General features: G+C 38.4%; 3 protein-coding genes across 3 annotated transcripts; 2 read left to right on the forward strand and 1 right to left on the reverse strand.

Moving 5' to 3' along the window:
- Nucleotides 1-3,841: 3,841 nt before the first annotated feature.
- Nucleotides 3,842-7,355, forward strand: LOC148077624 (homeodomain-interacting protein kinase 1-like). Its single transcript, XM_087793429.1, has 7 exons — nt 3,842-4,440; nt 4,503-4,694; nt 4,766-4,947; nt 5,011-5,134; nt 6,293-6,418; nt 6,492-6,578; nt 6,641-7,355. Exons 1-7 carry the CDS (start codon nt 4,252-4,254, stop codon nt 6,809-6,811), a joined length of 1,071 nt encoding a protein of 356 aa, XP_087649555.1. The 5' UTR covers nt 3,842-4,251; the 3' UTR covers nt 6,812-7,355.
- A 625-nt stretch (nt 7,356-7,980) lies between these two features.
- On the reverse strand, nt 7,981-9,003 carry LOC148077625 (uncharacterized). Its single transcript, XM_087794094.1, has 3 exons — nt 8,868-9,003; nt 8,675-8,783; nt 7,981-8,384 (listed from the first exon to the last, which is right to left on the reverse strand). Exons 1-3 carry the CDS (start codon nt 8,924-8,926, stop codon nt 8,121-8,123), a joined length of 432 nt encoding a protein of 143 aa, XP_087650220.1. The 5' UTR covers nt 8,927-9,003; the 3' UTR covers nt 7,981-8,120.
- A 425-nt stretch (nt 9,004-9,428) lies between these two features.
- Nucleotides 9,429-12,671, forward strand: LOC148077626 (homeodomain-interacting protein kinase 2-like). The gene is made up of 9 exons (XM_087793231.1): nt 9,429-9,485; nt 10,201-10,393; nt 10,466-10,657; nt 10,725-10,906; nt 11,605-11,728; nt 11,959-12,084; nt 12,152-12,238; nt 12,314-12,468; nt 12,656-12,671. Exons 2-9 carry the CDS (start codon nt 10,211-10,213, stop codon nt 12,669-12,671), a joined length of 1,065 nt encoding a protein of 354 aa, XP_087649357.1. The 5' UTR covers nt 9,429-9,485; nt 10,201-10,210.
- Nucleotides 12,672-14,916: the final 2,245 nt, after the last annotated feature.

Here is a 14,916-nt window from a genome sequence, read left to right on the forward strand (position 1 = left end):
ACATACTGAGTTCGCAGGCAGGACCTAACACGGTGGACACAAGTGAAACCTTTATTCAGCGTGTGAACCTTGTTTTCGTCGAGTGAAACTTTGACCTTTTTATGCTTGTTTAGTCAAAATTCAGACCCCTTATCTGTCATTTTAGGTTTTCTAATATTTGATTTACAATCTATTTTATGAATCCCCTTGATTTAAATGTTTTAAGTAAAACTATTTGACGTGGCTTTCTCGTTAACTCTTGGGGTTCAACTGTTTCTGACCTTCACTCCTGTAACTACACCCCTGGTCCCTATCGTTTACACCGCGGCGTCCACTTGAGTGGATCAAGCGGTACTTGGCGAGTCATTGGTGACATATCTTTTGGCACTTCAGGCTCTTGCACAACTCATGCAGCTTTGAATAACAGGAAGTCGCTTCTAGTCGCAGCTGTCATGTTTGCTGACTCGGCAGGAAGAGGACAATATGAAGGTTCTGTCAGTATCACGCTGTCACATAATCATGTCTTGCGATGGGGATTTTTGACACTGAAATACAAAATTTGCCATCAGGAACGTCATCTAGTTTAGTAGTAATTATAGATGGAAATATGTTTTGTATTTCAAATTAATATTTGATATCGGTTGTTAGTAGAGAAATCGTCAATATAATAAAAATATATCTGAAACTAAAACTAAAAAAAATACCAATTCAATTCGTTCCCTATCATCTTATTGATGGCTATTAGACAACTAACTCATTCAGGGTGTACAGAGAGATTGTGATCATAAGGTCTTGCTCTTCGCAGCATTCGCAGCATGTGTAGAAATATCATGGTATTTTGAGTTAATACACAATTGGAAAGAGCTTTTTACACATTGGTTAAATAATCTAATCCAACATCTGCCTCAGGAGAAGATTCAATATGTTACAAGGGGAAGAAATGCAATGGCGTGTGTAAAAAACAAAAAATGGTAAAATGTAATGTGAATTGATGAAACTATGTTTAAATGTTCACTCGAAAGAAAACAGAAATTGGATCAAGATGTGGATTATTATGTGATCATAGGAATGTTAAACATACCTGGACACCTCAGTGCTCAGGAAATCTGAAGATGTCTCACAGAGAGGTAGTTCTGAGGTCGACTCAAGAGTGGCTTAGAGGATTACGTCTCCTTCAGATGAGCAAGGGGTCCAACAATCCACACTTTACCACCATTTCCTCACACTCACGCTTGACCTTCTCCTGCTTCTTCTAATCCAAACTTCAATGTAGATCAAACCAAGTGGATGTGTTATGATAGAGCTCAATGTGATCATCCTACTTCTGACACCCACCCCCACATTTACAAAGAGGCCCCACCAACCCTGTCTTCTTGTTCATTGGCATCTCTCCAGATGTTCCAATGATGTTGCACATCTGCATTTGCATGAAAGAAAATCCAGAGCCCTGGTCGAGGTACAACATTGATCTCAATCCACTTAAGACAGTTCTGACCGAGGAACTGCTTCATCAAACGATGATCCAAAATCGTTATTTTCCTTAGTCTCCCCAAACTCTTCCCAATCTCATGGATTTATAGATGCATTATTTGTCTTTCAATTTGTCTCTTCACACTACAGGGATGAACATTTGGCTGATTCAGTGAAGTAAACTAAACAGGGGGAATACTTCAACACGTGGGCTGAATCATATCTTCATCTTTCATCAGCTAAACCGTGACTCACTGATGACTCATAATCAAATGAATCAAACATGACACTTTCACATTGTGTTCCCATCACCAAGGATAATGAAGACAGCTTTGTCATTAAAGACCAGATCATTAAAACGTACTATTAACAAGTCGCAATACTTTGACCAAATATTTGTCAAGACCGAGACAAGAACAAGACTGAGACACAAACATCAAGTGCACACATAATATACTGCTTTAATTCAATATAAGAGGAAAGCAGCTTCATCAAAAACTCAACTAAGAGAGGCATGAATCCCTGGACTTTTGACCTTGTCACATGGGGGGGCAGGGCAGACCTTCCTTCCTGTTTCTTTCTCACAAATAAATGAAATCATTCAAACAATTAATAAGAATATGACATGAGAAACATCAACAGAAGTGTCATTTTCAGGTTTGCAGATAATAGACAATTTCATCTCTATGTTTCTGGACTGAACTCCATTATCAAACTATTAGATTAGTTGAATTAATCCCATATAAACAGAAAGGCCAACAAAGTAAAACAGAAAAATGAAAGTCATTTACAAATGGTAATGTAATGACGGAGTAGTTTAAATAAATTGACTCATCAGACAGTTTAAATATAAAGCCACTGCTGCTGGTGGTTTCACCTGTGACTCAGACTACTAACTGACCCCGTAACCCATGTGGACATTCTGCTATTCTGCTGATTACGAAATCTGACTTTGACCCACAGTGTGGTTTATGGAGCGCGGCTGCACCACTCTGACAGTGAGTCACCGTAAACGGCGGCTGGTCAATCCCCACGAGAGCTAAATTTCCTGTTGTTAGCATGCCTGTGTAATCTCATTGATAGCAGACAGGATATTGGGCTGAGGTCATCCGCTGGTGTGAAGGGAGTCACAGGAGAGTTGGGTCTCATGTGAGACATCAGTTGGTATCGTTTAACACATGAGGCACAGCAAACAACATGATACTCGTGACCTCATCGACATCACCGGACAGGTTTTCAATAGTTGCGGTGAAGTAATAAACTTAATAATGTATATATACACTTCCTCATTTGACAGTTTCTATTTGCTGCTTCTAAGTTTTTTTTCCCCCAAAATCTGTCATACATTTGTTTTGTTTGGCTCATTATTATCATTATTAGTATCTTCTTAAGAATATTGAGTTTAAAAAAAAAAATATATATATATATAAAAGGATTTCTCTCTAAGTAAATATTAAAAAAGCTAATTTTTAATAATTTTCCTCAGGTATTTTTGTACCGACTATACTATCTGTGGCAGTACTTTTGACAACTCTATCCAGACGTTATAATAAGCATATCAGCTTTTTATATAAATATACTTCACTAAAGTACTACTAAAATGATTACAACCACAAGTAAATGTGAGAAGACTGCATCAGTAATACCTTATGTACTTTCGTGTACTACTTCTGCTCTTACGTTATTATCATACTTGTTTAATTACAAGTTTTAAAAAAAGTTCTTCGTCAGTTTGTTTTTAATTTGGCCTCTTTATGAAAATATCTCACATACATTCTTCTTTTAACAGTTGAACAGTTTGTCCATTTGTACGTGCAAATATAAACAATTATTTACTGCCATCTTGTGGCAAAAATCTGTACCTACAAGAGGAAAGCTACATTTTTACAAAGCACATACCTCCTTTGATAATGACAGGAGTAAAAACAAAGCTTCGAAATAATCAAATACTGAAACTACAAAAACATGTAGGTGTACATTATTAGAAGGTTGATGCAACTCCCTTTATACACGTTTGCATAACTGTAATAATAAATATGTTCATTTAACATGTTGCACATGAAGGGACTTTACATAAACAACCTGTATATAAATTATTATTTTTTATGTAATTTATTAGAGAAATACATTTATAAAACCTTTGTAAATGTTGTCAGTTTTGTGTTTAAAATGTTGGCTCTTTTATGTGTAACCTGGCATTCATCCTTTGAAAGTACACACACACACACGTATCAACATCTAAGGGAGTCTAAGTGAACATTAAAATGAAGATGAAGGCATAAAGGCATGACTGATGCAACAGTATATATGTTCGTGGAGCGTGTCATTGTCATAGCCTTCCTAGATTACAATGGCTCATAGCGATTAAAGAAATAATTAGGAGAGAGTTTGCGTCTCTTTCCGTTAGTAAGATGTGATCAAATAAAAAAAACTCCAGCAGTTGTTGGACCATTTCTATATTTAGGCTGAATCAACACAGACACTGAGATAGGTTTAATGGTAAGGCCTCTGTATGGCAGGTCTCTAAATTTCCTTAGTGGAAAAAATGAGTCATAATTCAATATTAATGTTGATATTGTGACCTGGAAATCCCATTTCCACTTTTAGTTGTTAATTAGATTTGTGTATTAATGTGAGCACCTGAGAAAAAAACCCTCCATTATTTAAAGTGAAGAATGGGCAAATTATAGACAAAATAAACACAAATATAGTTTGTCCAAAAATCTAGGCTATTTCTCCCCATTTCTAAGACTACAATTTTTTTTAACGTTTCATTTCTTTCTATTAGCTGTCCTTCAAAAAATGTCAATTCCAGACAGGATTCTGACCCCAGTGCTTGAAGAACTCCAAGACTATAAAATGATGGGCTGCATGGGGGAGGGTAGCTTTGGGTACGTGGTTCAATGCAAGAACGTTAAAACCAAAGAGATAGTGGCTGTGAAGATTTCCAAAGACACCTCGAGTCCAGGTGACGTGAAGGAAAGCGGGGAGGTGAGCATGGCCGTTTCAGGAGATGTTTGAAAGATCGCTGACTCGTCGTTTCCGCTCCTCAGCTCACCACGCTACAGAAGCTGAGGCGGTTGGACCCTGACAAGGCCTGCCTCATCAGATACCACGAATTCTACCACGTGAGTGGACGCGTGGTCATCGTGTTCGAGAAGCTGGACATCACCATCTACGACTACATGAAGAAGAGAGGCTGGTCGCCCATGCCCATCTGTGACTTGAAGAGCATCATGAGAGATGTCAGGAAACAGCAACACAAACGACTCCAGACCTCACTCATGATCTGACTCCCTGGCTGTGTTCATCGTAGCTCGCCACGGCGTGTAAAGCACTGAAGGAAGCGGGTGTGATCCACACGGACATGAAGCTGGATAACGTGATGCTGGTGGACCAGAAGAGAAGGCCGCTGAGGACCAAGCTGATCGACTTCGGGGAGTCTGTGAAAACGAAGCAGGTCTGCACCGGGACCATCGTCCAGGCCTTACCGTACAGGTAGACTCACAACACCTGGTGCTGGATTGAACTGAATCTTAACTCAAATGTTTCACCTTCTAGGGCTCCTGAAGTTATTCTGGGCCTGAGATATTCTGAAGCTATTGACATTTGGTCTCTGGGCATGATAACAGCTCACTTGTTTATAGGCTTCGCTCTTTGTCCGGGGACCAATGAATATGAAACGGTAAGTAAATGAGCAAACCAAAAAAGTAATTATATAAAATGTATTTAAGTTCAGTACATCAACATTTTAATTTAATTTTATGTTTTATGTGAGTATAAGTATGTCAAATGTATTACATATACTAATTGTGTCGGGGTTAAAATAATAACAACAATACTAATAATACTACTAATAACAATAACAATATATTTGATTAGAAAGATATACATTTAATCCTTTTCATTATCTGAGGGTCAAGATGACCCAAACGCACCGAAACAAATATGTTTGTGGTATCCCTTGTGTTGTCTCTGGGTCAAGATGAAGACCTCCACCACTGCATATGTATTTATAGAAGCCAGGTTGTTCACCTTGACCCAGAGACAACACAAGGGATAACACAAACAGATGTGTTTTCAGGTTATCTGAGATAACACCAGGTTTAACACATCGAAACATATAAAATGAGTTGTACATCATAATCAATTCAGATTATACCCAGTATAATTTGATACCTCTTTAAGCATTTGAAATGTGGTTGATAAGGATGAGATCAATGGGGTAGCAGGTGGTGGCATCTAACTTGTACAACACACACATTATAAGTGTATAAAAAGTCAGCCTTCTCTACACAGAGAGCGATCAGAATTTGTGTGTTCAGTGATCTGGAAACCTTTGAAAGGAAATCATCTATTTCTCATTAACATCATCATATATATTGTCAGTAAAATGTTTTCCTCTGTTTCTGAGTGACATTGCTAACAGAGATAAAAGAGTGTTAATGAGGTTCTTCCATTTTAAGATTGTGTAGTAATAGTGTTTTGTAAAGGTCAGGGATGTCACTAGGGTTTTTCACTTTGACGATGGGAGAGCTTCCTTTCTGATCATGTGATTTAGACTTCTTAACCTAATTCAAGTAGTTCCAGCAATCTTCTTAAATGTATCCTTCTCTCACTGATGGATATATTTGCAACACCACAGGACACGTCTCCTGACATACAGTACTTGTAAAACTCTTCGTCGACCAGTTCAACAGAAATTATCCAATTGGGGAATTTTATCCTGTGCATCTCCTTCCGCTTAGACTTAGTCCTCTAAGGATTTGGCGGAATTTTGACAAACGAAAAGCGACACACATTACATTTAAATATGTATTTTATCTTGACTTCAAATCTCCAGATGCGCTGCATCATTAAACTCTTGGGGAAACCTCCCAAGAAAATGTTGGATGATGGGATCTACACCAGGTACTACTTCTATAAATGTCCAGGAGTAAACACTTCCAAAAAAATCTGGACTTTCAAGGTACTTTTTTTCCTCCTTCTGTTGTACAAGACCGTTCACAAAAGAACCTTAGAACCGAAGTTTTGTGCCGTAGACACCGGAGCAGTACGAGAGGGAGAATCGTGTGAAACCGAAGGACAGAAGGAAACGCTTTTTGGCGTCGATGGATGAGATCAAGGCTGTGAGTTTCATGATATAAATATTTTTATCATTTTTATCAATGACTCGATGTGTTCCCCGCAGCTGCCGTTGCACAATAAAAAGAGCAACAGCTCCGAGGAGATCAACGCTTGTGTGGAACTGCTGAAGAAAATGCTTCAGATTGATCCCAAGAGGAGAATTTCCGTGTACGCCGTCCTCCTTCATACCTTTTTATTAGAGGACGAAAGCATAATGTCTGAGAGTGAACTGTAGGGCTTTGATAACTGCTTTTATTCTTTGAAGTTACTCTGCCTTTCAATTGAATTTGTTGTTATTAATAAATTAAATCAAGATGCATTCCTACTTTAAAGAAAAAAAGGTTTTCATATGTAATTTAAATGTCGTTGGTTAAATGTGATAAAATCATTATTAGTCAAAAACGTAAACAGGATACGCCAGGAAACACCGAATGTTTTTTCCTGGTGAGAATGAACTCGGTTTGGAATCTCCTTGATGTCGCTAAAGTAGCATTGTGCTAAATCTGGTGCAGCCATCTTTTTAATGTAACTGCACATTGTCTAGATAGATTTTCTTTCTTTTTCTTTTTATTATTTTTTATTTCTGGGTGTTTTATTTTCTTGGTATATTACTCTGGCTGTTGTTGAACCGAATTTCCCCTCGCGGGACAAATAAAGGATTCTGATTCTGATTCTGATTCTGATTCATATGGGCCAGTAGGGCCCTATTCTACCTACTATAGGACGAGAGCAGAATTGTCGATTGTATTCCTCATGGACAGGATCTCTGCGGAGGGGATTTTGTTTTGTGTGCAGATGATGTGGCTTCACTGACCCCATCAAAGCCAGTGCTGTCACGGATCCCTGAGGAGTGTTGGATCAAACGCTCTGATGTGCTCTTGGTTTTTGGAAAGAAAGGGTTTTATGGTTTATATGCGAGTCTGTGCTCACGTGGCTTTAACATACTTTCATTTAACAATACTATGTAATGGACGCATTGAAAGCAACGCTGGGGTTTGATTTGGTGTGAAAAATGCAAACTGAAAAAGACACAACTGAACATTAAGAGTAGCTGAAGATTCTGACAACCCTCGTATACATGCTGAAACATTGAGGATTTATGACGTTCATATTTGTCCATTTAGACATATTTTTACAACTTCTTGTGTCGAAAACCTCTCGTTACTTTTCACTTCACCTCAGAGTCTGGTCACTTTCCCACTGGCTTTATGTTCTTGTGGCCATTTTAATGATGTGGAGCCTTTTTAATGTGTGCTGTTGTGAGCTTCCTTGGCCACCATACATTTCAGCTTGTGCTGTACATGCTAATGATTGAATGGAAAAGCACAATAAAATGTGTTATTCATCAAACCAGCTACACTTTCATGATAATACCTCACTTAGTGCAGAAAGAACCACGCTGAATTATCATACTAAGAAATCAGTTTATTGGGTTTTTCAAACATACTTTTGTCGGTGAGGGTTAGAAATGGTCGTGTATGTAGTAACCTGATTAACTTTATTGACCCATAGACAGTGACAGGGCAGGGCTCCTCTCTCGCCGCTCACTTTGTTTCACCGGCCTCATGATCAGAAGAAGAAATGCGAGACTTTTCCGTCTCATCGGAGTCGACCCCGGCGCTGAGGTCTGACCCCAACTCGGGGTCATTCTCCTCGCGCACGTTCGGATCCATGTCGATTTTCGTCTCCGCGTTGCTCGCAGACTCTACATTGGCCTCGGCCTCTGGGCTCGTCTGAGGTGCAGCCATATCAGGAATATTCAATTCTGCGTATGGAGGTGGGGGATCATTGGTGAACCTGATTTCACACTAGAACACAGAGAGGTGAGAAAAAGGATTACAAAAATATATATATCTTTATTAATGTAGTCTAAGCTTGTCTATGGAAGCATATTGAATAACTACCAAGTAAAAGAATCAAATAATGGGTTTTAAATACAAGCTAGTTTAAATATAAGGATTACACAGACACAAAAAGTATTTTTTTGAGCTCCTTAAATCAAACTATTGTAACCTCTTAAATACATTTGTTTTTGTCAAAGGTATTTAAGTTAAAAATGTAAATATTTAATATTTTTGACATTTAAAAATAGTCCCACCTCTTCATAAGTAGGCGGTTCTCCAGAAAACCGCGACAAAGGCTCCTTTTTCATACAGCGCGGCAATAAACAGATCGCCAAAGCTCCCAGGCCAGCAAGTTCAAAATACCTTGAGCAGAAAATAAAATATATTAGTTTTACATATTGACAATTTGACTCGAAACATTTGATTCAACGTATGTGAAATACTTACAGAACGTAACATAGGACATCCATATATTCAACAGCCCATGGTGGTAGCATGAGAGGCATCTTTAAAAGCTGGTGGAAAACGATAATGGTGAGTTTGCTTGTGTCAAATAACAAGAGGAAACACGTATTTATAGCTTGCTCATAACAAGCTCAGGCTTGGTTCCTTTTATCCTTTAGTGTCACCTTTTATACTTTAGACATAAAGGGATGAGGTAGAAAAACAACTGTAGGTGTTGCTCTTTAGCATATGATGTAAAACAACTGATGACAAACTTAAATGACCTTCACAAGTGACATGAAAATCTAACTATAAACACACAGAGAGACACATAAAAACTGTTTTCTATTATCATTGTTATTTGTAGGTGTGTATGGCACTTCAAAGTCAACCTTCAGATCATCATCTATGTTTACTGGATTAATGAAGCGTCATGAATCCTGTCCTTATTTTCAGAGCCTCCTGGACTCTATAATGTTTCGTTTGAAGAGCTATTTTAATTGATCTTACACTTTTTATAAGTGAGGGCGCCACCTACTGAGCTCTTACAATAAGAGTACTGCTTCATGAAGCTTCATTAGCCCTTCACCATCTATTACCACTGCCAAGAAGGTGTGTTATGTAAGTGTTGGTTAGTTCCTTTGTGGTCAGAATAGCTCAACAATTCATATTTCAACTCTTTCAGGATTGGTTCAAAATGGTTTACCTTTGATGTGATTTGGGTTTCGTTGGTTTTCTATCTGGATCTATTAATGTTTTAAAAGGTTTTGCCGTTCACTTGTATGTCTTCAATGTACTGTTGCTCAGGTTCTAGTTCTATACATAAATATGAACGTTCACAAGACTATGGTTGCAAACTGTGTAACAATTGTTAATTAGAATATTGCTTAAGATACTAGAACACCAGAATACTGCAAAGCCAATTCAAGTTCTGCAGTGGCTTCCCGTTTATTTAATTTTATCCTCAACTATAGAGATTACCTGATACAAACCCAAGTGCTACCTGTGTGGAGTTTGTATGTTCTCGTTCACACAAGGGTTTTAATTGGACGGTCAGTTTTATCCCCACAGTCCAACTACACAAAGAAGTGAATTGATGATACATGTTGATTTGAGTAGTTATCTATGAGTACTGTGTAATGCAAAAACAGCCCTGTACAGTTTTCCCACAATATCAAAACTATTTTAATACTTTTAAGCCCTTAAATGAACACTACTCTGTAAATGTGTACATGTAAAGTGAGGTTCAGATATTAAGTGATATCAGTTTAGTTGAATTAGTATGTGATTTTTAAAAAATGAATTCTTTGAGCTAATTGCCAAACTCTTCTTACAGCTTGAGCGTTATGTCCACCACAGAGAGCATTTTAAAGCCAGTAATGGCAGCGTTGAAAGACTACAGCTTTATCGGGCTCATGGGCGAAGGAACCTTCGGATATGTGATACATTGCAAGAAGTCTGGAGAAGAACAGGAGGTGGCGCTAAAGATATCCAAAGATATGGGATGGGAAATGAGTGACGTCAATGAGGTTAATCGTTTGTTCCCAAACTAGTAGGTAAAGAGAGTAAATGAATTAATGTATGAAATTCTTTTTCTCCAGATTTTCATGCTGGAGCAGCTACGTCAACTGGACCATGACACCGCTTGTATCATCCACTGCCATGAATCTTTTCGTGTGTGTGGCCATGTGGTGATCGTGTTTGAGAAGCTGGACATCACCATCTTCGAATACATGGCCAAGAGAGACTGGAGCCCTTTGCCAGTGTACAGTTTCAAATTCATCCTGAAAGATGTAAGACGATGGCAGCACTTGTGGCTTGTTTCTTGATAACAACCATCGTGTTTACGTTGACGTGCAGATTGCTTCGGCGTGTAAAGCGCTGAAGGAGGTCCAGGTGATTCACTGCGACATCAAACCAGACAATGTCATCCTGGTGGATCAGATTCATCGACCGTTCCGGGTGAAGCTGAAGGACTTTGGGGAATCACAAAATACTTCAGATGTCAGACGTGGATGTTTGGTCCAGACCTTACCGTACAGGTGTGCAAGAATCTGTCAATAACTATCCCAATTCCATACGATATATTGCAAACAATATATTTGTAGTATTATCCGAGTACTTGACTCTGGTGTTGTAGAATTTACAGACCACAAGACTCTTCACAAAGTCGTTTTTCCTTTCGATTCCTAAAATATTGAAAAACATCCTAGAGTCAACTGTATCCTCTCGTCCTCATTGCCAGGATTTCAAGGGATTTCATTGTTTCTTTAGCTGCGTCTGAAATAACTACTGCTGCCATCTAGTGGCCAGAAGCTAAGTTGCAACACGAAAATTAACACCGTAAATATTTGCATGTAATTGTGAATATAAAATTGAATTGTTTTATTTTTTTTAATCAATTCTACCTTGAGCTAATAGCCAAACTATATATATATATAAATATATATATATATATATATGTATATATATATATATATATATACTACAAAATATGGTCCAGCGTGTACTACTGTGATGATTATTGATAATTTATTTTTCACAAAAATGTATTTAAACATGGAATTAACATTTGAAGCATCGATGACTTGTCTCTAAATATGTATTTATATTGACCCATATATCAAGCATCTGATTGTAGACTTTACTTACATCATCCATAGTGTTTTTCTCAGAGAAAAAAAGCCTAAAAAACAGAGGAAAATATGTTTATTTTCTTTGTTATCTATCCACCTCACAGGGCTCCGGAGGTTATTTTGGGGCTCCAGTATAACGAGGCCATCGACATCTGGTCTCTCGCCATGATGATCGCTAACCTAAGCGTAGGATGTGACCTCTGCCCTGGAAGAAATAACTATGAAACCGTACGTATTACAACTAACATCTTCTCATCTATACAAATGCTTTTTATCAAAACACCACAATCCAATACAACTCAGAATTTAGGTCAGTTAGTATCAACGGAAAAATTTGTATTTCTGAAAAATCATCTTTATCCTAAATGTATTTAATATGATATAAACAGACCTACTCCTGTTAAATTGTTACAAAAACAAAGTTAACAAGTGAAAACGAAAGATTTTTTTATTTGCAGTTACGGTGCATCATGGAGCTCGGAGGGAAGCCTCCTAAGAAGATGCTGGATGAAGGGATCTACACGATGTACTTCTTCTCTAGATGTCACGAACCCTGCGACCCAAAGAAAGCCTGGGATTTTAAAGTAAAGTGGCATCATTTAAGGGAAGATGAATCATATAAACGAATGAGAAATTCCTCTTTCGTTTCAGTCTCCAGACAAATATGAAAAGCAGTCAGGGATAAAAACTAAAGACAGAAGGAGACGCTTCTTCTCCTCACTGGATGAGATCAAACATGTATTGTGATCTTCTTTTTTTCCTGGTATTTGAAACAAAAATCGCTCACTTTTACGGCTCACTTTTTCAATGCAGCTGCCAATGCACAACGTAAACCGGCAGCGGTCCGAGGAAGTCTCTGAATGCATTGAGCTGCTGAAGAAGATGCTTCACCTCGATCCAAAAAGCAGACTCCAAGCAGATGAGGTCCTGCTCCACCCTTTTGTCAACGACGTCTCCCTAAAGGATCAGTGAGACGCTGGTAAAGTTGCAACAAAACACACCAGTAGAAAAATTGAATTATACACCGATGTCCTTGTTTGTCCCTTATATTCAATCTGTCATTCGTTTATTGCTGGCAAGCAGATAATAAAAGGAGGTTCCTGCTTCTCTCTTTTTATGAGCTCTTTGTCTCATAATTCTCTCGTTTCTTTCCAGTGCAGACATGGAGTAGAACCCTCTTCATCCTCTGTCTTCACGTATCTGAACAAAAGACATGTTCAATGGCATCTCCATGACAATAAGGGGATCGGTACCATGGGTGTCTATTTTGTTCTGAACATTAGATAAAGACGGACAACATGGTCAACTGTACAACTTTGAAATTACATTATGACGTAGAAAAATACCGGAAATAAATAATATTTTGTTTATTTTTCGTCGTTGTTTATTTCTAGTTAAACTGTCCATCTTAAATATCATATACATAGAATAGTGAAAGTATTGTTAACATCTGACATGTACAAGAATAAAGAATTTTCAAAGATAATAAAAGCGTTTTCAGCTGCAATCAAACATTTTTAACTGTAAACAAAAATGTTATTATTTTTTGTTTATGATTGATGTTACTGAATGCTGCATGTGATCCCACTGTGTGTCATGTGATCATTATCTATTTATCCAAGTGTTTTGGTTTCATTCTTTTTTATCTGAAACCCTCTGTGTTATGCATTATGTCATGATGTTATCTTGTGACGTTAATATATTGTCTCTTATGCGTGATGTTACTTATGTCCCGCGTCTGAATCTCCCTGCTATCTGAGATTCTTAACAAAGAAATTAAAAACACGACTTTTTTAATTGGATTATTCACTGTAATTCCTGTTTCATAGTTTCATGTTTTGTAGTTCCTTTTAAAAAACACTATTAACTTTTAAAAGGTGGTCTTACTGTTGTCTTTTTCACTGTTGTTTTTACACATGTCTGTAAGTGTGTGTTTTGAAAATAAAAATATTGATTTTATACCTCATTCCGATTGATTCGATGGATTCAATTAATCTTTTAGAAAATGTTTGTATTAGGACAAGGAACATGTGATACAATGGTGGTGTTGCTTCTCATCTGGATCCATAAGAGTAAACTGTTGATCCGTCACTCTTTGTTGTGCAGAGAGAGCAGCAGCACAAGTTGGGAGCTTATTTAGCAGCTAGTTACTTGTTCTGTTTTAAATGCTAACAAAAAAGGATTTGGATTATGTAGGTAAAGGTAAGGCAATATAGTATTGGTTAAACTATATAATTAAATGTTATCCTCAACTAGTCATAACAACATATACATTGTGGCGCGGACTTGTTATTTTCCTACAGCCCGTGAACGCAGCAGCCTAGCGTCGCTGAACCTCAGGTGTCTTCTTCTCGTGCGCGTGCATCACTTGCACGGATGACTGAGCAGGGACCGGCATGGCGGACCGAGACCCCGGCGAATCCAGCCCGCCTCCCGCCCGCAACTTGCACGCCAACTCCCCGCTCACTCTCAGGTAAGAGCCGCGGGGCTGATGGGGGGGCAGCAGGGCGGCCAGTCGAGCTGCTTGTCTGCGGCTTCGCGCGGCGCGTCAGTGTGTGTGGAGATCGAAGCTTCTCGTGTACGTCACGTTTCTATGGGTTTAAGTGTGTGAGCTGTTGAGCTTCATGTCTGGAGTGGGGCGTGTCTGAGGCTTGTTGAAGCTTTAAACAACTTCAATGGATTCCATACATGTTCATTTTATTGATCAAACTTCATGCTTTAAAAGCTCCATTCTGTGCGTCACTTTTTATTATATAAAATTCCCTTAATTTTTTTTAATCGTTTTTATGAAAATGCGACTTATTTAGAAGTGTTTGATGCTTATTTATGAATGACCAACTTACTCAGCAGAACATTGTTTACATCTGCAGCTACACAATAATGTGAGTTGTTACATGAGTCCATGTTGTGCCTGAGCGTCCAATCGAAACGCCCGGATTGGAGCTTGAGAATTAGGAATTAACTGTCTACGCCTCTTATTTACCCTGAGAGTGACACTTGGACGCGACCACAGGCATCAGGTTGGTGCTTTCAATTCAGACGGGAAATGTCGTCTTAAGAAAAACAACATGAAATAAAAGTCATCATCATCATTTTGCCTGGAATCCGAGACATTTCTGAACAAACAAATCCGATGCTGTTGTTTCCAGCATAGAAGACAGAACCCGGAGGTTGGCGTTGACCCAGTGCAGCCATATGCTTCTCCTCTATCATGCCTTCACATCCTGCAGACAAATCCCACCCCCCCACCTTCTCTCTAGATCCCCCCTTCCTCTGTTAAGTCCACTTGCTGCAGTCGAGTCTTTGATTATTTTCTTCTGGAGCAGCTCAGTAGAGATTTGAGATGCAGCGCACACTTTTGGAAAAATGTCATCATCATGACCCAGTTTGAAGGAGAGATAAAAAAAAACAATGGT

This window comes from Callionymus lyra, chromosome 6, assembly GCF_982586985.1.
Source record: "Callionymus lyra chromosome 6, fCalLyr1.hap1.1, whole genome shotgun sequence".
In the NCBI taxonomy this organism is placed as follows: domain Eukaryota; kingdom Metazoa; phylum Chordata; class Actinopteri; order Syngnathiformes; family Callionymidae; genus Callionymus; species Callionymus lyra.